The 22,287-nt window shown below is 39.2% G+C and overlaps 1 protein-coding gene across 1 annotated transcript; it reads left to right on the top strand.

Moving 5' to 3' along the window:
- Nucleotides 1-302: 302 nt before the first annotated feature.
- Nucleotides 303-21,692, top strand: paf1 (PAF1 homolog, Paf1/RNA polymerase II complex component). The gene is made up of 14 exons (XM_062962760.1): nt 303-478; nt 2,326-2,355; nt 2,625-2,717; nt 3,959-4,080; nt 6,579-6,645; nt 8,060-8,161; nt 8,301-8,406; nt 10,355-10,423; nt 10,512-10,615; nt 14,595-14,711; nt 14,990-15,118; nt 18,117-18,222; nt 18,919-19,006; nt 20,968-21,692. Exons 1-14 carry the CDS (start codon nt 429-431, stop codon nt 21,441-21,443), a joined length of 1,659 nt encoding a protein of 552 aa, XP_062818830.1. The 5' UTR covers nt 303-428; the 3' UTR covers nt 21,444-21,692.
- Nucleotides 21,693-22,287: the final 595 nt, after the last annotated feature.

Below are 22,287 nucleotides of genomic sequence, written 5' to 3'. Positions count from 1 at the left end.
ACCAAAACATCATGTTAGACGACAAATTTGACAGAAAAAGTAGTTCAATGCGCAGTAATGCTATGTAGTAATTACTGTATTTACGAATTTAGCACCAGAATATCATGATGTATTGAAAACTGACTACAAAAATGCGTTGGATAATCCAGAACCTTGGATAAGTGAGACTACTGTAATAACCAATTCCCGGCACGCAGTGCGCATGCGCTGAGCAAAGGCCCCTTCTGACGTATTGTACATGCGCTGAAAAGGGAATTAAAAAAAACTCCCGCCATGCATTGCACCAGAAGTGAAGTATTCTGTCGGCCTTAACGTTTCTTATCGGATACACCGGAAGTGTGGGGAAGAACAGGACTACATTTCCCAGCGGGCTTTGCGACTACATCGGAAGCGCCGGGAAGTCAAGCTTCCTGTCGCTGTTGATCGCCATGGCGCCCACCATCCAGACTCAGGCGCAGCGGGAGGAGCCGGGCCACAGGTATGAAGTGTTTGTTAGTGACGAGACACCGCTTTTCTTTCCTTTCTTGCCACCTGGGTTTTATAAACACTGGGGAAGAGAACTATATTTTATTTATTGATTGATTTCTATCCCGCTTTATCTCCCATACGGAGACTCAAAGCGGCGCACCGGCATAAGCATTACAACTTAAAATGTATAATAATCAAACAGTATATCAGTATATATAATAATATATTATTGTATATTATCAGTAGTAATTATATTTAATATACTATCTGTGCCCGGCCACGCGTTGCTGTGGCAAGGTGTTGGTGGTATTGCTTAAAAATTGTTGTGTAATTTTTATTTGATGTTATTTGTATTTTTAAATTAATTTTATTGTAAGTTAATTTTTATTTATTATATTTTATTATTTTCTTGTATTATTGTTATTTTCTGTTTTTATAGTATTTTATTGTATTTTTAGTGTTTTTAATTATTTTTAGTATTTATTATTATTTTTATTGGGTTGCTAGGAGACCAAGTTGGAGGAGCTTAGCCTTCTAACTGACAGCAATTGGATAAAAGCAATTATTCCTCTCCCTCGAATTAGGACTTTTTCTTTTCTTTTTGTTGTATCAACCTAGAGGCATGGATGATGGATTGTGTTGACAAATTTTGAGGTTGGGGGGCCCGTAGTTTTGTTGTTTTGTCAGGTGCCCTGATTCCATCACTCTTTTATATATATAGATTAGTACAGTAGAGTCTCACTTATCCAAGCTAAATGGGCCGGCAGAACCTTGGATAAGCGAATATCTTGGATAATAAGGTGGGATTAAGGAGAAGCCTATTAAACATCAAATTAGGTTATGATTTTATAAATTAAGCACCAAAACATGTTTTACAACAAATTTGACAGAAAAAGTAGTTCAATACGCAGTAATGTATGTAGTAATTACTGTATTTACGAATTTAGCACCAAAATATCACGATAGATTGAAAACATTGACTACAAAAACATTAACTACTAAAAGGCAGACTGCGTTGGATAATTCAGAATGTTGGATAAGCGAATGTTGGATAAGTGAGACTCTACTGTATATATTACTGTGTTGTACTATATTGCAATATTATTAGTAATATTAAATGTAATATATAATGTACAATTATATTATGTGTTGTTGTACTATATTCTTATACTACAATATATTAAATACACCAGTACATTATACTATTAGTTTAATATATTGTACTATATCATAAGTTGTAGTATGTATAACGCATAAGCTATTATATTGCAACATTATTAATATATCTCACAACCTCTGAGGATGCCTGCCATAGATGTGGGTGAAACGTCAGGAGAGAATACTTCTAGAACATGGCCATACAGCCCAGAAAACACAACAACCCATTATTAATATTATTTATAATATATTAATAATAATAATCTTTATTTGTACCCTGCTCGCCAAGGGACTCGGCACAATTCACAACATGAATAAATATAGTACAATACATAAAAATAAAATGAATAATACATAAAATCAACATAAAGACAAACAAGATAAACCAGAACACAAGTAAACAACATTATAAAACACCATCATTCCTGAGTTAAGAAGAACCTACGAGCCGAATTGAGGTATATCCATATAGTACAGAGAGCTAGTTCACATTAAAGTGTAATAATATTAGTATTATTACATTACAATGTTACTATTTCTATATATTATTATATTGTATATATTGAGAGTGATGTTGCAGGAGACACGATGGAACTGTGTCTTCCTGGCTCCCCCCTTCTTCACTCTGTGGCCTCAGAGCAGCAGTTGGTTTTATATCTTGTGGTCTAATAATCTGTTCCTGGTCTGGTTTTTCCTCAGGCCCAACTCTCACCGAGCGCTTCCTGAAAGGTAAGGTCTTTCCTTTCTTTCTTTTTGTGTTGTTTCTTGTTTCAAGTTTGGCTCAGATTGAGAGACAGCTTTTATCTTAGAGCTGTAACTACTGTATATTGATCTCCATGACTCCACATTGATGTGGCATTGGGGGCTGTGTGGTGGGAGTGTGGAGGGGTGGGCGTGTTGTGTTCTGGGGAAAGCATTTAATTTCATTGTACAATTGACACGAAAGTTATTCTGTTCTGTTTTGGATTCACCTCCAACCCCTTTTGCCTCTGTTTCAGATCCGGGGTCGTGTGCAGAGTCAAGTACTGCAACAGCCTCCCTGACATCCCCTTTGACCCCAAGTTCATCACATATCCCTTTGACCAGAACAGGTCAGTGGGGAAAGCCCCGGATGTGGGCCTGGCATGAAGCAGTGGGTGCATGTAAAAGAATAGCAGGTCTTTGTGTGTTGAGTTCTCTGCTTTTCATTTTGTACAAATATGATTGTACCCCTATCCATCAGAGCAATGTCATTACCAAATTTGCAGATGATACAACCTTGGTGGGACTTCTTATATGGTTTGGTAACGTCCCAGTGGCAGGCAATAAAGTGCTCCAAAGGCTCACCACTTCTGCACAGAGAATCATTGGATGTCCTCTTTCTCCCCATTTTGGAAGTGGGGAGAAAGTCTTAAGTAAGCTCAGAGCATTCTTGGAGATCCATTTCAATTGGCATATTCTTTTTTAAAATTATTATCTGGCAGGCAGTACAGGGTGACAAAGACAAGGACAAACAGACTAAGAGATAGTTTTTATCCTAGAGTTGTGGTTATGTTGATCTCCATGGTTTTGTATTGATGTGGCATTGGGGGCTGTGTGCTGGCAGTTGGGGTGTGGAGGGATGGGTGTGTTGCTTTGTGGTGTGTGCTGGGGAGGGCTTTTAATTTAATTGTGCAAGAGCACAGTGACAATAAAGCTATTCTATTGTTTATGGCAGAAGTGGGATTACATTTCTATCAGGCCTGGGTCAACTTCGGCCCTCCCTCTCGCCAGGTGTTTTGGACTTCAGCTCCCACAATTCCTAACAGCCAGTAAACAACGCTGGACAAGAGAATTAAAAGAAATAATCTAACAGGGACAATTAAGAAGAACTTTTAAGGAGAAAAAAGTAGTCAACAACAAATATGGAACAAGACAGGAAACATAATGTTTAAGAAGATAAGATTATTGGCTTTAAAATAGAGACAATATTCCTCTCTTTGTTATGGTTCAGGCCTGGAAAACCTTGGCCCTCCAATTGTTTTGGACTTCAACTCCCACAATTCCTAACAGCCTGCTGGGTCCATCGATCACTTATAGAGTGGATCAGTTTTGAGTCGCAGCTATAGAAATAAGGAAGCAGTTTGTGGATTATTTTAGAGGATAACCTTTTAACTTATTTTGTTATCCATACCCACAGATTTTATGAGCATCATGTGTGAGGCTGTGTAGATTGACTCTATGGACTTTTAATGTTGTGAATTTCTGTTTTTAATGTTGTGTTTTTTAAAAAATAACTGTTTTAATGTTTTAAAAGTTTTGCACTCCTGATTTGTGACCGCAATAATAAAATTCATTCACCGTTGCCTTCCAGGTTTGTGCAGTACAAAGCCACCTCTCTGGAGAAGCAGCACAAGCATGACTTGCTGACGGAGCCCGACTTGGGCGTCACCATCGACTTGATCAACCCTGACACGTACCGCATCGACCCCAGCGGTAAGGGAATGTCGGGATGCAATGCTCCAGAATGGTGTTGCATTAAACATTGTATATGTCGGGAGTCCTCAAACCTTTTAAACAAGAGGGACAGTTCACAGTCTCTCAGACTGTTGGGGTTGACTATCATTTGTTGTTGTGGCTGTGGTGTGCTTTCAAGTTGTTTCAGACTCAGGATGACCAACAGGCCCCTTCTACACTGCCATACAAAATCCAGATTATCTGATTTGAACTGGATTATCAGGCAGTGTAGGCTCATATAATCCAGATCAAAACTGATAATGTGGGTTATTGGCTTTGATAACACAAGCCAACAAAATCAAACTTTTTTGTAATAATCAGAAATGAGAGTAACACAATTTAAATCAATCTTTATGCTGATTTTAAATACAATAGAGTCTCACTTATCCAAGCTAAATGGGCCGGAACCTTGGATAAGCGAATATCTTGGATAATAAGGAGGGATTAAGGAAAAGCCTATTAAACATCAGATTAGGTTATGATTTATTTATTTATTTATTAGACTTGTATACTGCTACTCCCAGTTTGGCTCGGAGCGGTTTACAGAAATAGATTTTACAAATTAAGCACCAAAACATTACGTGAGACAACAAATTTGACAGAAAAAGTAGTTCAATACGCAGTAATGTTATGTTGTAATTACTGTATTTATGAATTTAGCACCAAAATATCATGATATATTGAAAAAATTTACTACAAAATGCCTTGGATAATCCAGAACGTTGGATAAGCGAGTCTTAGATAAGTGAGACTACTGTATATCTTTATTTTTATTTCTATCACATCAACTTTTAAAAATATTATGAATGGTACATTACAGTGGACTACTGTAAAGTCTGCACATTTCGCATCATATTTGTGTAACACAAGCCAACAAGTATTTTTCATCAGATATAATTTCAGATCATTCTTATAGAGCCTTTTGTGCTCAATTCGGATCTGTGTTTATTTTTTCTCTATCATGTGTAGTTTTTGCGATGAGGCTAGTTAAATAATTAATGCATTTACGCACAGATATCAATAGAATCTAATTGATACTAGTGCGTAAATGCATTACTTGGTAGCTGCTGGGGGGAAGGTTTTGGAGGGAGCACACGAAAGCTAGTGAACTTCCCCTTTAGCCATTCAGATATGTACCGTATATACTTGAAGATAAGTCAAGTTTTTCAGCCCTTTTTATGAGCTGAAAAAGCCTCCCCCAGCTTATAATCGGGTCAAGGTCAAGGCTGGCAACAGAGCCTGCAGGCTATTGCTTGCAATATGTAATCTATTTCTCTCTCCTCCCCCCTTATCATTGTGTTTTCTTTTGCAAAGCCTCCCTCACTCTTAATCAAGGGAATGTATTGAAAATAGAAAGACACTCTTGCAAGTCAGGAAGAAGAAAAATATATATTCATTAATCTTATGAAAGCATTTTCCCCTGTAATATTTGTTAAACTCTCCTATAGGCATTAACCCCTTGCAAGCTTTTGTAATCTCTATGTACCTTTATATGTGTATCTATCTATATACATTAATTTTATAAATGAAGTTTCCCCTCATATGTTTGCAGGTCTTTGCAAATCCTTTATACATATAGATCCATGTACCTGTGTATCTGTAGCCATACATATACATTATTTTTATATATGAATTTACCCTCATATGTTTGTAAGTCTCTGCAAATATCTATATAAAGAGAGATGTCTGGATAAATATGAATATATTCTTACCTACCTATATTTAGGGCTTGCAAATATTACAGGGGGAAATGAACACACAAATATATATAGACATGTCTAGATAGATATGAATATATATATATATATATATATATATATATATATATATATATATATGGGGCTTGCAAATATTGTAGGGGAAATGCACACACACACACAGAGGGGATTTGCAAACGTTTCGGGGGGAAATGCATGTGAAATTACTATCTATTATTATAGATCTATATCTAGCTCTGCATTGTTTATATAAGCATTGAATATTTGCCTGCTACTATGTTGGAAGCCGGCCTGAGTCCCCATGGGGAGATAGGGTGGGATCCAAATGAAGTTTTGTATTATTATTATTATTATTATTATTATTATTATTATTATTATTATTATCAGGTTATTGTTGATACCATATTGTTTTTGTTGCCCTTACTTTTCCACTTATAGAGCTAGTTTATTGTTTTTCTTTGAAATACAGTAAATATTCAAAAATATTTAACCTACTGATGCCTCGATTATGAAATTTTACTGGTATCTATTTTTATTTTGAAATTTACCCATAGCTGCTGCATTTCCCACCCTCGGCTTATACTTGAGTCAATAAGTTATCCCAGCTTTTTATGGTAAAATTAGGTGCCTTGGCTTATATTTGGGTCGGCTTATACTCAAGTATACACGGTAAATATCCACTCTTTATCAAAATGTCAACTACTTCACCTAAATGACAGAGCTATTGCTTGACCCTGTGCCTTGCTTGGCTTCTTCTAGTTCTTTTGGACCCAGCGGATGAGAAGTTGCTGGAGGAGGAGATCCAAGCCCCAGCCAGTTCCAAGAGGTAATGCTTATGCTCTGATTCTCTGGTGGTGTCTGTGCTTTCCAATGAGAAAATAGCCGTGTTCAAAGGACTCCCTCCATTTGGTTGTGCAAAATCGCTTATAGCTCTTGTTTCTTTCTCTTCTCCATCTTCAGCAACATACTCTTTCTGTTCCTCATTGAAGCCTTAAGTGCTCTAGTCCCACCTTGGCCTTCTATTTGAAAAATGTTCTGTTCCTGGTTTGAAAGTTATTTTCTGTTTAATTGTGCAGTACTCACTTCCAACTCCAGAAACTTGTTTTTTGTGGCTGCCACAAACTAGATTTATTTATTTATTAGCGCCGTTTATGTCCCGCCCTTCTCACCCGGAAGGGGATTCAGGGCAGCTTACAAGCTATATATACATACAATAAATTATATTATTAATATAGCACAATATAAGCACTACATGAGCATTATATATTATTATATTGTACTATACGACTATATTGCAATATTATTAGTAATATTGCACGTAATACAGTAGAGTCTCACTTATCCAAAACTTGCTTATCCAAGATTCTGGATTATCCAATGCATTTTTGTTGTCAATGTTTTCAATATATCGTGATATTTTGGTGCTAAATTCGTAAATACAGACTCTACTGTATATACAATTATAATCATATATTATTATTACATTGTATTACATCGTAATATTATTATCAATATATAATATTATCATTATATTATTATCAATATTATATGTATATACAATATATTAAAATGTAGTAGAGTCTCACTTATCCAAGCTAAATGGGCCGGCAGAACCTTGGATAAGTAAATATCTTGGTTAATAAGAAGGGATTAAGGAAAAACCTATTAAATATCAAATTAGGTTATGATTTTACAAATTAAGCACCAAAACATCATGTTATACAACAAATTTGACAGAAAAGGTAGTTCAATATGCAGTAATGCTATGTACTAATTACTGTATTTACGAATTTAGAACCAAAATATCACAATATATTGAAAACATTGACTACAAAAATGCATTGGATAATCCAGAATCTTGGATAAGCGAGTCTTGGATAAGTGAGACTCTACTGTATTAGTATAGTATAATAGGCTGAATTGGTTGAGACCCTATGAGATATTCATTGAAAAACTGGAGCAAAATGTGCAGCGAGATGTGCTGCAAAAACAAAGTTTTCCCATGTTTTTGTGATAGAACCAATTAGGAAATGACATTTGTATCCCAGCAAGAAAAAATTGTTTCAATAGTGTTATTAAACCAGCTTTTGGTATATCCTCTACTGCGTAAATATCCCCCTTCCCCTCTTTTTAATGTAATTGTGAAATTTAAATAGATCTCATATGAAAGGAGTATCAAGCCATTATGGTATTAAAGGTATATCATTTTACCTTTAATGCACATTCTTTTCTATGCCCAGGTCCCAGCAGCATGCCAAAGTTGTACCATGGATGAGGAAGACTGAATATATCTCCACAGAGTTCAACAGATACGGTGTCTCCAATGAGAAGCCAGAGGTTAAGTGAGTAGAAGTGCGATAGAAGAAGTCTGCATGGAAAGGCCGTACTGATTAGGAGGTTTATGCTCTTCGGAGGCTTGAGAACCTTTTCCCACCGGTGCAAATAGTTCTGCTATGAATTGTTTCTCCTCTCTTCCATCAGGATTGGTGTGTCAGTCAAGCAACAGTTCACAGAGGAGGAGATCTACAAGGACAGGGACAGCCAGATCGCAGCCATTGAAAAGACCTTTGAGGATGCTCAGAAATCTGTGAGTAGATCTTTCAACTTTGTTTCGTTTTTCATTGCTGGTGACCCTATTGTGAGGTTTCCTTCACAAGAGGGGATGCCTTTGCCTTCTTCTGAGGCTTAAAGAGTGCAATTTGCCCAGTGGGCTTTCCACGTGCTAGCAGGGATTGACCCTTGCCTCCAGGGGAATAATAATAATAATAATACCACCAACATCACAGCTGTGGAGAAGAAAAAGGTTTGGATCATTGATGTTGCCATCCCAGGTGACAGTCGCATTGACGAAAAACAGCAGGAAAAACTCCGCCGCTATCAGGACCTCAAGATTGAACTTCAAAGACTCTGGCAGAAACCAGTGCAGGTGGTCCCGGTGGAGATTGGCATATTGGGTGCCGTGCCAAAAGATCTCAGCTGGCTTTTGGAAATAATAGACATCGACAAAATTGCGATCTGCCAACTGCAAAAGGCCACCCTAATGGGATCTGCACGCATCATCCAAAAATACATCACACAGTCCTAGACACTTGGGAAGTGTTTGACTTGTGATTTCGTGATACGAAATCCAGCATATCTTGTTTGCTGTGACATAACAATAATACATAATGCATAATAATAATAATCCCACTCATAAACCACTACACACACTGGTTCTCTTTGACATGCTAAGCCTCCTACCTATATTCAGACTGAGCCTCCATTCTTATATGCCATAAAATCTGTTATCATGGTCACCCACTGCCCTGCTCAGGCCTTGCAAATTGAAGGCAGATGTCGTTTATTGATTAAGTCAGTTCTGTTCCTGGTTTGAAAGTTTTATTTCCTGTTTAATTGTGTGGGACTTACTTTGAAAGTAGTTGTTCAAACTCCAGAAACTTTGTTTGTGTTGAGACTCTGAGATATTCATTGAAAAACAATTGCAAAATATGCTCCAGGATGCCCCGCCAAAACAAAGTTTTTGCAATGTGTTGTCGAAGGCTTTCATGGCCGGAATCACTGGGTTGCTGTGAGTTTTCTGGGATGAATGGCCATGTTCCAGAAGCATTCTCTCCTAACATTTTGGCCACATCTATGGCAGGCATCCTCAGAAGCTTGAGGTAACTGGGCAAGTGGGGTTGTTCCAGACAAAAAAAAAAGGCAGCTAACACCTCCCAACAAAGGATTCCTCCAGGCAGGAAGCAGCCAGGCTTTGAAGCTGCAAGGTTGTTCAATGCTAATCAAGCTGGCCCATTACAACATTCACATTTGCCTCAGGCAGTGTTTACATTCCACAGGTATATAAACCCCACTTGTCTAGTTTCCAACAGATCTCAAACCTCTGAGTATGCCTGCCATAGATGTGGGTGAAACGTCAGGAGCGAATACTTCTGGAATATGGCATACAGCCATATATGGCATACTCACAGCAACCCAAAGTTTTTGCGGTTCAATAAACTTTTTCCATGTTTTCCAGAAACAATTATGAAATAACATTAACCCAGGAACAAAAATTGTGTTACGTAGTGTTATTATTTTCCCCAATGTCTCATGTCCTCTCATGTGTTCAGCCTCAGTCAAATCCCACTGGCTTATTTATTATTATTTATTTAATACATGTATATCCTGCCCTTCTCACCCTGAAGGGGACTCAGAGCGGCTTACAAATTTAAATTTACATACAATATTATATTATTAGCATAGCACAATACTGGCATTAAATTACTATACTGTACTATATCAATATATTGTAATATTATTTGTAATATTATATTTAATATATAATATATAATTAATATTATTGAATTATTAGTATTACATTGTATTACAAAACAATATTAATATTATATGCATATACAATATATTATATATTATTGGGGTCTTCACTTTGGGAGTCTGAAAGGGGGCTGGATTTGGGCGTTATATATGGATCCAGGCCAAGTAAACAGGACATGATATGTAACTTCATGTACACTATGGTACCTTCTTTTTCTTAGATATCGCAGCATTACAGCAAGCCCCGGGTGACCCCAGTGGAGGTCATGCCTGCCTTCCCCGACTTCAAGGTGAGACGAGATGAAGAAAGATCTGGTTAAAGGGGGACTTGACTGCTAGAACGAGCCTGTGAGCTGCTATGCTTTCTTTTCCTCTCAGATGTGGATCAACCCGTGTGCTCAGGTCATCTTTGACTCCGACCCAGCGCCAAAGGATACCAGTGGCACAGCAGCTCTGGAGATGATGTCTCAGGCCATGATCAGGTACCAAATCTGTGCCCTCTTTAGACAGCTGAAACTGTGGGGAAAACAGATAATGTCATTTTGAAACATTGACTATAAACCTATTAGGCTGGATGAGCCAAGTATTATCTGCTGTCCATTAAAGGGGGCTTTTGGAAGTCTCACAAAAGGTTTTCTCCATTGCCTTCTGTCTTTCTCATCACTTGGAAGTATTTGTGGAGGTTTGCCGTGCAGGTGCAGGCCCTCCCTGAGAAAAGGACTTGTAGTATGACTGTTGTTGTTTATATTATTTATAACCCATCTTTCTCCTCATGGGGACTAACAACTGCACAATAATAATAATAATTTGATTGAAGTCAAAAATCAGAAACTCCTCAAAGCACATCAGACAAAAAACCAGTACAAGAAAACTGCACTACAAACTAGAGCTGACAACTGGCACAACAAAGCATTGCATGGAAAGTTCCTTGACAAAATTGAAGGAAAAGCTGATAAGGAGAAGACTTGGCTCTGGCTCACGAATGGGACCCTGAAGAAGGAGACAGAAGGCCTGATCCTTGCAGCCCAGGAGAAAGCCATCAGAACAAAAGCAATTCAGGCCAAGATCGAAAAATCAGCTGATGACCCAAAATGCAGACTGTGCAAGGACACCGACGAAACCATTGATCATATCCTCAGCTGCTGTAAGAAAATTGCACAGACTGACTACAAACAGAGGCACAACTATGTGGCCCAAATGATTCATTGGAACTTATGCCTCAAGTACCACCTCCCAGCAGCAAAGAACTAGTGGGATCACAAACCTGCAAAAGTATTGGAAAATGAGCATGCAAAAATACTGTGGGACTTCCGAATCCAGACTGACAAAGTTCTGGAACACAACACACCAGACATCACAGTTGTGGAAAAGAAAAAGGTTTGGATCATTGATGTTGCCATCCCAGGTGACAGTCGCATTGACGAAAAACAACAGGAAAAACTCAGCCGCTATCAGGACCTCAAGATTGAACTTCAAAGACTCTGGCAGAAACCAGTGCAGGTGGTCCCGGTGGTGATCGGCACACTGGGTGCCGTGCCAAAAAATCTCAGCCGGCATTTGGAAACAATAGACATTGACAAAATTACGATCTGCCAACTGCAAAAGGCCACCCTGCTGGGATCTGCACACATCATCCGAAAATACATCACACAGTCCTAGACACTTGGGAAGTGTTTGACTTGTGATTTTGTGATATGAAATCCAGCATATCTATCTTGTTTGCTGTATCATAATAAAATAATAATAATAATAATAACTTTATTCTTATACCCCGCCCCATCTCCCCAAAGGGACTTGGGGTGGCTTACATGGGGCCATGCCCGGACACAACAGTATAAAAGCAAAAGCAAAACAATAAAGCAAATCAATCAACGATAAAACATCGACATCGATAAAAACAGTCATAAAAGGTCAACATACCAAATAAAATGTTAAAATCATGAGTTGAATTCAAGGATCTGCGCCAAGGTGCCAAATATGTCGAAGTCATCAGGGAGGGGTAATTACCCAGCTGATGTAATCATTTAAGTGCTAAGTATAATATGACTGCTATTTATATTTATTAGCATTAACTTCTTTATATGTGTTGTTGAAGGCTTTCATGCCTGGAATCACAGGGTTGTTGTGCGCTTTCTGGGTTGTATGGCCATGTTCCAGAAGTATTCTCTCCTGATGTTTCGCCCAGACCATTTTCTTCAGGCCTGATCCTAACTTAGAAGTTATATGTACATACAATATATTACATCATTAGCATAGCATAATATTAGCACAATATATTACTATATTGTAATATACCACTATACTATATTATTAGTAATATTACATGTAATATATAATAATTAATATTATATTGCATTATTACTAGTGTTACTATAATGTATTACATTATAATAGTAATATCAATATTATATGTATATACAATATATTATATTATTCACATAGCACAATATTTGTATTATATAGTACTATATTGTTGCTGAGGGGAAGGGCCCCCAACTGACAAGGTGGAACTATCTTCCTGGCTTCCCCTCTTCACTCTGGCCCCAATTTATTGACTTGTGCTTTAAAATGGATTGCTTTATTTATTTATTTACAATATTTATATCCAGCCTTTCTCTACCCCAGGGGGGACTCAAGGCTATTTAACTACATTTTATTTTAATTATGTTTTTGTTTTGATTGATTGTTTTGTATTTGTGTCTATGGCCATGTTGTCCCATATGTAAGCTGCCCTGAGTCCCTTTTGGGAGATAGTGGCGGGGCATAAAATTAAAGTTTTTGTTGTTATTATTATTATAAATGAAGGCCTTTCTGTTTTCTGTGTTTAGCTAGAATGGACTTTCTCCATTGTGCTGGGTTTATTTATTTATTTACTACATTAATATCCCACTCTTCTCACCCCGAAGGGGACTCAGAGCGGCTTACAAATCAAATGAACATACATTATTAGCATAGCACAATATAAGCATCAAATTACTATATTGTACTATATTGTACTATATCATTATATGGTAATATTATTAGTAATATTACATTTAATATATAATTTATAATCAATATTATTATTATATTGTATTATTATTAGCATAATATTGTATTACATTATAATATTATCAATATTATATGTATATACAATATATATATTATATATATTTAGAAATTATTATAAATGATATATATGTGTGTGTGTGTGTGTGTATATATGTATATATATATATACTAGCTGTGCCCAGCCACGCGTTGCTGTGGCGTTGTCTGGTGGTGTTGGTGAGAACTTGTTGAGGCTGGATGGCCATCTATCAGGAGTGCTTGGATTGTGTCCTCCTGCATGGTAGAAGGAAGTTGATCTGGATGATCCTTAGGGGTCATTCCAAACCTTTAGGATTGTATGATGTTGTTGTTATTATTATTATTAGTAGTAGTAGTATTGAGAGGCTGGGTGGCCATCTGTTGGTAGTGCTTGGATTTTGTCCTCCATGGCAGAATTGGGTTGGACTGGATGGCCTTTAGGGGTGTCTTCTAACTATCTGATGCTATGATTCGATGTGTATTATTATTGTGCAGATATTGGATGGCCATCTGTGAGGAGTGGTTGGATTGTGTCCTCCTGCATGATATAAGGAAGTTGAACTGGATGATCCTTAGGGGTATCTGCTAACCTTAGGATTGTGTTGTTATTATTATTATTATTATTATTATTATTATTATTATTATTATTAAGAGGCTGGGTGGCCATCTGTTGGGCTGAGTGGGTTGCTAGAAGACCAAGTGGGCGGAGCTTAGCCTTCTAACTGACAGCAATTGGATAAAAACAAATATTCCTCTCCCTCTAATTAGGACTTTATTTTTCTTTCCTTTTTGTTGTATGAACGTAGAGGCATGGATGAGGGGTTGTGTTGCCAAGTTTAGTGTTTCTGGGATGTGTAGTTTTGTTGTTTTGTCCTAGGCCGAAATTTCATTACCCTTATATATATATAGATATATAATTAGCATAGCATGTTGCTATGGCACAGGAGACAAGATGGAACTATTTTCTTGGCTCTCAGGTTTTACTGTGTTGTTTGGTCTGTGTTTTTAATTGGTTTTAGTGTTTTGATTTTTTTTATCACTCTTTTATTTTGTAAGTTTTGAAAGATCTTAATCTAAAATATGTTGCCTAGAGAATTGAATGGGAGAAAGATTGGATAAAAATAAATATGGATAACAACAACAACAACCAGTAAAGCATTTGGGAACTAATTTAACTTTGGTTTTTCACTTTGAATATGTTTCAATAGATTTTAACTGTGAATTTTAAATACTGTTTATATTTAATTCTGTTTTAATGTTTGCACATAAGTATATTTTAAATTGTATGCTAATGCTTTTATGTTAAGCTGCTTTGAGTCTCCTTCAGGAGAGATAAAACAAGGTATAATAATAATAATAATGTTAATAATAATTTTTCATCTTTTTCTCCAGGGGTATGATGGATGAAGAAGGGAACCAATTTGTGGCCTACTTCCTGCCGGTGGAAGAAACAATGCGGAAACGGAAGCGGGACCAAGATGAGGAGATGGATTATGCTCCTGAGGATGTGTAAGTGGGGGACCAAGGCTGAGGATTGGCTGAGGATAAATGAGATCATAGAGTTAAGAGTGAGAACTGGAAACCTGTTAGGGAGAAAGGAATCCCAGGTTGCTGCAGTTCTTTCCAATATTCAACACTTCCATGCACCTTTGGAGACTGTTTTGAGGACGCCGATAGAAAAAAACCAACACAAATGGAGGAAAATGCTCAGCAGGAGAGGGGCTTGTGCTTCTTTTTTGATGGGTTTTATGCTCATTGCGGCATTCCCTTCCCTCTTTTCTTCTCAGGTACGAGTATAAGATTGCTCGGGAATACAACTGGAACGTCAAGAACAAGGCCAGCAAGGGCTATGAGGAAAACTACTTCTTCATTTTCCGTGAGGGCGATGGTGTCTACTACAATGAACTGGAGACCAGGTGAGGAGGGGGCGAGATGGAGGTGGATTATTCTTTTCTTTTTTTAAAAAAATATATTTTTATTAGAAGTTTAAGGTATACATCTAATCTATCTAAATCTAATCTAAATCTAAATCCATCCATAATAAAAGTAAAAACCCGTATGTGTGTATGTGGCACGGATGTCTGCTCATAGACAGCCTCCAACTTCCACAAACAGCCTATAGTTCCCAGGGTTAAGAATCTAGTAAGTCACTCTTTTCCACTGACATTGCGGTTACGGCGAGCGCCATGAACATGCAGCCCAACCCCTGCCAATGTCCTTCCCAAACACTACGGCCCACCACCCAAGGAATGCTTTCGTTTGGGCACCATTTCATCCTAGATTTTGCTTTTTCTTCCACCACAGGCAGGCATCCCAGGGTTCTCCATTGCTGTGGAATTTGCATGGCCCTGCCCACTGCCTTTTCCTTTCCTATCTCTTGCATAACAAACAGAGCAGAACTGAGCTGCAACTAAACTTACTGGAGGAGTTTAGGGATTGACTCCACATGGTGGAAGTTGTAGTTCACCCTGCATCAAGTCAGAGCCCTGTCACTCCTACTGGGGAATATACAGGAGTTGTAGTTCACTTACACCCAGAACGCTATGAACCCAAATAATGATGGCTCTCGGCCAAACTTGCCATGCAGACCCAATATGCCCAGATTTGACTACTGGTGGGTTTGGAGGGAAACTGGACTGGAAGTTGAGGAGTAGTAGGTACTGGGATGTATAGTTCACCTGCAATGAATGAGCATCACACTTGGCACACAGAGCCCCCATAACCAATACAACATATTGGACAAGCTTGGGAAAAAAGGAGTTATAGTTCACCTGCAGCCAGATAAACCCTGACCCCACCGACAATGCACTAGGACCACACTTCACACAGAGAAGCCTCATGACCGACTGAACATACTGCAGGTATTTGTGGGAAGGGGCCTTGATTTTGGGAGATGTAGTTCACCTCCATCCAAAGACCACTGAACCCAGCCAATGACGAATCTAGACCAAACTTGGCACACAGACTGAATATTGCCTGCTGTGGATACTGATAGATATTTCGGGGCAATTGCCCCGGGAATCTGGAAATTGCAGTAGTTCACCCCCATCCAGAGAGTACTGCACCACACCTGGTACACACGCCCAAAATGGCCAACTTATAATACTGGAAGGGTTTGGAGAGGATTCAGCCACCATTCTGGGAATTGTAGTTCACCCACTCCGAACACAATACATAACATTAAAAGATAATACCATTCTCAAATGACCCGGGCATCACCGGGTCCCCAAGATAGTAGTTAAAAGAAAAAAGGGGGTAATGGGGTGTAAAGGGGAGGAGATTTTCAAGGAAAGGAGGGATAGGGTGTAGGGCATTATAGGGTAGGGGGAAGTTACCTGGGATAAGAGGATAAGGTTTGAATTTCTGTATTTTTTTTTGTCTCTTTCATACTTTTAATTCTCGAGTACTTTTATTTATTCCTTCTTTGCCTTTTTCTTGTATTCTTCATATGTTCTCCAATCTGTCCTTTTTATCACATTTCCTCTGTTTGTTTTCATTAAATAGGTTAAATTATCCATATCATAAATTTCATTCAATTTCTCTAACCAAAGATCTGTTGTAGGAATTTCTTCTTGTTTCCAAAATCTGGAGAAAGTTATTCTAGCCGCTGTTGATATACAGTAGAGTCTCACTTATCCAAGCCTCGCTTAGCCATGTTTCTGGATTATCCAAGCCATTTTTGTAGTTAATGTTTTCGATATATCGTGATATTTTGGTGCTAATTTCATAAATACAGTAATTACTACATAGCATTATTGCGTATTGAACTACTTTTTCTGTCAAATTTGTTGTATAACATGATGTTTTGGTGTTTAATTTGTAAAATCATAACCTAATTTGATGTTTAATAGGCTTTTCCTTAATCCCTCCTTATTATCCAACATATTCGTTTATCCAACATTCTGCCGGCCCGTTTATGTTGGATAAGTGAGACTCTACTGTATCATGATATTTTGGTGCTAAATTTGTAAATACGGTAATTACAACATAACATTACTACGTATTGAACTGCTTTTTCTGTCAAATTTGTTGTAAAACATGATGTTTTGGTGCTTAATTTGTAAAATCATAACCTAATTTGATGTTTAATAGGCTTTTCCTTAATCCCTCCTTATTATCCAAGATATTTGCTTATCCAACTTCTACCGGCCCGTTTAGCTTGGATAAGTGAGACTCTACTGTATATGTAAAAATAATGTCCTCATTCTGGTCAAAGTTTGTTATATTCTCAGTCCAAGTAGGTAAAGTTCTGCTTTCATCGGGAATTACTTTTGTAATACAGTAGAGTCTCACTTATCCAAGCTAAATGGGCCGGCAGAAGCTTGGATAAGCGAATATCTTGGATAATAAGGAGAGATTAAGGAAAAGCCTATTAAACATCAAATTAGGTTATGATTTTACAAATTAAGCACCAAAACATCATGTTAGACAACAAATTGGACAGAAAAAGTAGTTCAATACACAGTAATGTTATGTTGTAAATACTGTATTTATGAATTTAGCACCAAAATATCACGATATATTGAAAACATTGACTACAAAAATGGCTTGGATAATCCAGAAGCTTGGATAAGCGAGGCTTGGATAAGTGAGACTCTACTGTATTTTCTGTGTTTCTTCATGTATTCTTTTCCAATAATTTGTTGTTTCTGGACACGTCCACCAGGTGTGGAGGTGGATTATTCTTAAAAGCGACTGATTTTGAACAAGTCAGCACTGATACAGTGCAGACGGCACCACGCCGTCATTGGAAGGTGGTGTTTGTTTCCAGTTTCTCGCTCTCTCATATTTTCAGATGCGATTTGTCCTGAATAAGCAGGATTTGTCCAGCATGGTCAGACTGGTGGGAAAGGCATTATTCCAGGGCGTCTCTATCTCCTGTTTTAAATCCTTTCTGTTTCTGTCCCATCGCAGGGTGCGTCTCAGTAAGCGCCGGGCCAAGGCCGGGGTGCAGTCGGGAACCAACGCTGTGCTGGTGGTGAAGCACAGAGACATGAACGAGAAGGAGTTAGAGGCCCAGGTGAGACCCTTTGTGGGAACCAGAAAATATAAAGTGAATTAAAATCATTTAGAATGGGTTAAAGAGAAAAGGGAGCAAAATACCTAGAACCCGTGGTACGCCCTTGCGTCATGCGATGGGCTCTGTCAGTAGCCATTTCTTAAATGTGTAGAAACGCCAATTTTATTGCGTGTGATGAAGTCCAAAGTGTATTGATGTTTGGGAGATGTTGACAAGCTGGAAAGCGTCCAGAGGAGGGCGACTAAAATGATTAAGGGTCTGGAGAACAAGCCCTATGAAGAGAGGCTTAAAGAGCTGGGCATGTTTAGCCTGCAGAAGAGAAGGCTGAGAGGAGACATGATAGCCATGTACAAATACGTGAAGGGAAGTCATAGGGAGGAGGGAGCAAGCTTGTTTTCTGCTGCCCTGCAGACTAGGACACGGAACAATGGCTTCAAACTACAGGAAAGGAAGGAGATTCCACCTGAACATCAGGAAGAACTTCCTCACTGTGAGAAGGGCTGTTCGACAGTGGAACTCTCTCCCCTGGACTGTGGTGGAGACTCCTTCTTTGGAGGCTTTTAAATAGTGGCTGGATGGCCATCTGTCGGGGGTGCTTTGAATGCGATGTCCTTAGTCTTTGGCCAAGATAGCAGATGCTTGGTTTGTTTTTCTTCACGTGGCCCCTTATCCCTATTTGCTGTTTATCTCCTGTAGGAAGCCCGCAAAGCCCAACTGGAGAACCACGAACCGGAGGAGGAAGAAGAGGAGGAGATGGACTTGGGCAAGGAGGCTCAAGGATCAGGTAAGGCCTGGGTTAGAACATCTCTCTGTCCTGATATGTATTTCGTTGCTTTTACGGGAGACTGACATCTCCCGGAGACAAACATCTTCCAATTACGTGTTTCATAAATATGTCTATGTTTGATGTTTTATAGTTTTAATTGTTTTAATCTACAGTTGTCTGTTTTTTATTTAAATATGTGATATATATTTTTATATATATGTAAGGCATTGAATTTTGCCATTTATTATGTTGTAAACCACTTTGAGTCCCCCCAGGGGTGAGAAAAGCGGTATAGAAATGCAGTTAATAATACAGTAGAGTCTCACTTATCCAACATAAACGGGCCGGCAGAACGTTGGATAAGCGAATATCTTGGATAATAAGGAGAGAATGAGGAAAAGCCTATTAAACATAAAATGAGGTTATGATTTTACAAATTAAGCACCAACACATCATGTTATACGACAAATTTCACAGAAAAAGTAGTTCAATACGCAGTAATGTTAAGTAGTAATTACTGTATTTACGAATTTAGCACCAAAATATCACGATGTATTGAAAACATTGACAACAAATATGTGTTGGATAAGTGAGTGTTGGATAAGTGAGACTCTATTGTATATGTAAGGCATTGAATTTTGCCATTTGTTATGTTGTAAACCGCTTTGAGTCCCCCCGGGGTGAGAAAAGCGGTATAGAAATGCAGTTAATAATAATAATAATAATAATAATAATAATAATAATAATAATAATAATAACAGTAGAGTCTCACTTATCCAACACTCGCCTATTCAACATTCTGGATTATGCAACATATTTTTGTAGTCAATGTTTTCAATATATCGTAATATTTTGGTGCTAAATTCGTAAATACAGTAATTACAACATAACATTACTGTGTACTGAACTGCTTTTTCTGTTAAATTGGTTGTAAAACATGATGTTTTGGTGCTTAATTTGTAAAATCATAACCTAATTTGATGTTTAATAGGCTTTTCCTTAATCCCTCCTTATTATACAAGATATTCGCTTATGCAAGCTTCTGCCGGCCCGTTTAGCTTGGATAAGTGAGACTCTACTGTATTTACGAATTTAGCACCAAAATATCACGAGGCATTGAAAACATTTGACTACAAAAATGCATTGGATAATTCAGAACGTAGGATAAGCGAGCGTTAGATAAGTGAGACTCTACTGTATTATTATTATTATTAATGATAAGGGCGATGGCTCTCAGATTATTATTATTATTATTAATGATAATACTAATAATAATCTGAGAGCCATCGCCCTTATTTTAGGGGTCCCGGCCCATGGGTTGGGAACCCATGGTGTAGTAAGTGGATGCCCCTGCCACATACACACATACATTAAAAACTGTGGCATAGACACTGAGAAATGGGAAGCCCTGGCCCTTGAGCGCTCTAATTGGAGGTCAGCTGTGACCAGCAGTGCTGTGGTGTAGTAAGTGGTGTAGTAATGTGGCCTCTGCCACATACACACATACATTAAAAACTGTGGCATAGACACTGACAACTGGGAAGCCCTGGCCCTTGAGCGCTCTAATTGGAAGTCAGCTGTGACCAGCAGTGCTGTGGTGTAGTAAGTGGATGCCTCTGCCACATACACACATACATTAAAAACAGTGGCATGGACACTGACAACTGGGATGTCCTGGCCCTTGAGCGCTCTAATTGGAGGTCAGCTATGACCAGCAGTGCTGTGGTGTAGTAAGTGAATGCCCCCTGGCCCTTGAGCGCTCTAATTGGTTGTCAGCTGGGACCAGCAGTGCTGTGGTGTAGTAAGTGGATGCCTCTGCCACATACACGCATACATTACAAACTGTGGCATAGACACTGACAACTGGGAAGCCCTGGCCCTTGAGCGCTTTAATTAGAGGTCAGCTGTGACCAGCAGTGCTTTTATTATGTGTATAGATTTCTTCCCTTTTAAAATCTGCCCCATCTCTCCCCCCGCAGACGAAGAGCCGGAGAAAGGCAGCGAGAGCGAGAAAGAGGCCAGCGAGGCAGAGGAGGAGGAGGAGGAGGAGGCCCGTTCGGCCAGCGAGAGCGAGGCGGAGGCCAGCGAAGAGGAGGTGGCTGGGGCCGAGGAAGAGGAGGAGGAGAGCGAGGAGGACGAAAGGGCGGCCCGCGACAAGGAAGAGATCTTTGGCAGCGACGACGACGAGGACTCCGAGCAAGAGGGCGGCCAGGCTGAGGGAGAGGAGGACGAGGAGGAGAGCGGAAGTGAGGAGGAGGAGGAAGAGGAAGAAGAGGAGGAGGAGGAAGACGGAGGAAGCAGCACTCGCCGCCAGCAAGGCCAAGGCAGCCGCAGCCCCTTCCTCAGCGGCAGCGATCGCTCCAACCACGAAGACGAAGAGGAGGAGGAAGAAGGCGAGGTCAGCGGAAGCGAGGCCCAGTCCGAGTCCAGCGAAGAAGGCAGCGAGAGTGACTGAGGCTCTTCATGTTCACGGGGAGCGAGACTGGATTCCTCACGCGGGGGAAAGAGAACCTCAGGGCAACGTCTTGTCTTGTGGCGCAAGGAGGACCCGACTCTGGCCACCCTTCTCAGGCCGAAGGACTGTGCCATTGAAGGCACTTGTGTATATCAGAGAGAGATTTGTTTTATTTTATCCCTTTGTGTTTCCCCTTCTGTACATAATCATGTATTGTGTTCCTGACAATAAAGTCTTCCATTCCTTTTCTGTGTCGAGTATCTGGTCTGATTCTTTGACTTTTCTCTCCTGCTGGGATTGAAACTGGGCTGGGCTGTGGCGCAACTGGCTAGTAACCAACTGCAATAAATCACTACTGACCGAGAGGTCATGAGTTCAAAGCCCGGGTCAGGTTAAGCCGCCCGACCATTAGGCTTGCTGTTGACCTAAGCAGCCCCGAAAGACAGTTGCATCTGTCAAGTAGGGAAATTTAGGTACGCTTTATGCGGGAGGCAAATTTAACTAATTTACAGCACCATAACAACACAGCCTGGGCTGTGGCGCAGGCTGATAAAGCAGTCAGCTGCAACAGATCACTCTGATCGGGAGGTCATGAGTTTGAGGCCAGCTCGGAGCTGCGTTTGTCTCTGTCTTTGTTCTATGTTGAGGCACTGAATGTTTGCCTTGTATGTGTGATGTGATCCGCCCTGAGTCCTCTTCAGGGTGAGAAGGGCAGAATGTAAATACTATAAATAAATAAATAAAACTGCCAGCAAAACACGAGGAAAGGAATGAGGAAGTACAGCCACTAGTGGACAGTGAAGCAACAGCTCCCCCTGTGGCCGGAATCGTGAAGCTGGAAAAA

This window comes from Anolis carolinensis, unplaced genomic scaffold (assembly GCF_035594765.1).
Source record: "Anolis carolinensis isolate JA03-04 unplaced genomic scaffold, rAnoCar3.1.pri scaffold_10, whole genome shotgun sequence".
Classification (NCBI taxonomy): Eukaryota; Metazoa; Chordata; class Lepidosauria; order Squamata; family Dactyloidae; genus Anolis; species Anolis carolinensis.
This window is presented reverse-complemented; position numbering and strand designations above follow the sequence as displayed.

What these genes read in the sequence shown, in the direction of transcription:
- paf1 (XM_062962760.1), top strand. Translation starts at nt 429, where the DNA reads ATGGCGCCCACCATCCAGACTCAGGCGCAGCGGGAGGAGCCGGGCCAC. An exon ending in AATGAGAAGCCAGAGGTTAA is followed by an intron (nt 8,162 to 8,300) that starts GTGAGTAGAAGT and finishes CTCTTCCATCAG; the next exon opens with GATTGGTGTGTCAGTCAAGC. An exon ending in ATGTCTCAGGCCATGATCAG is followed by an intron (nt 10,616 to 14,594) that starts GTACCAAATCTG and finishes CTTTTTCTCCAG; the next exon opens with GGGTATGATGGATGAAGAAG.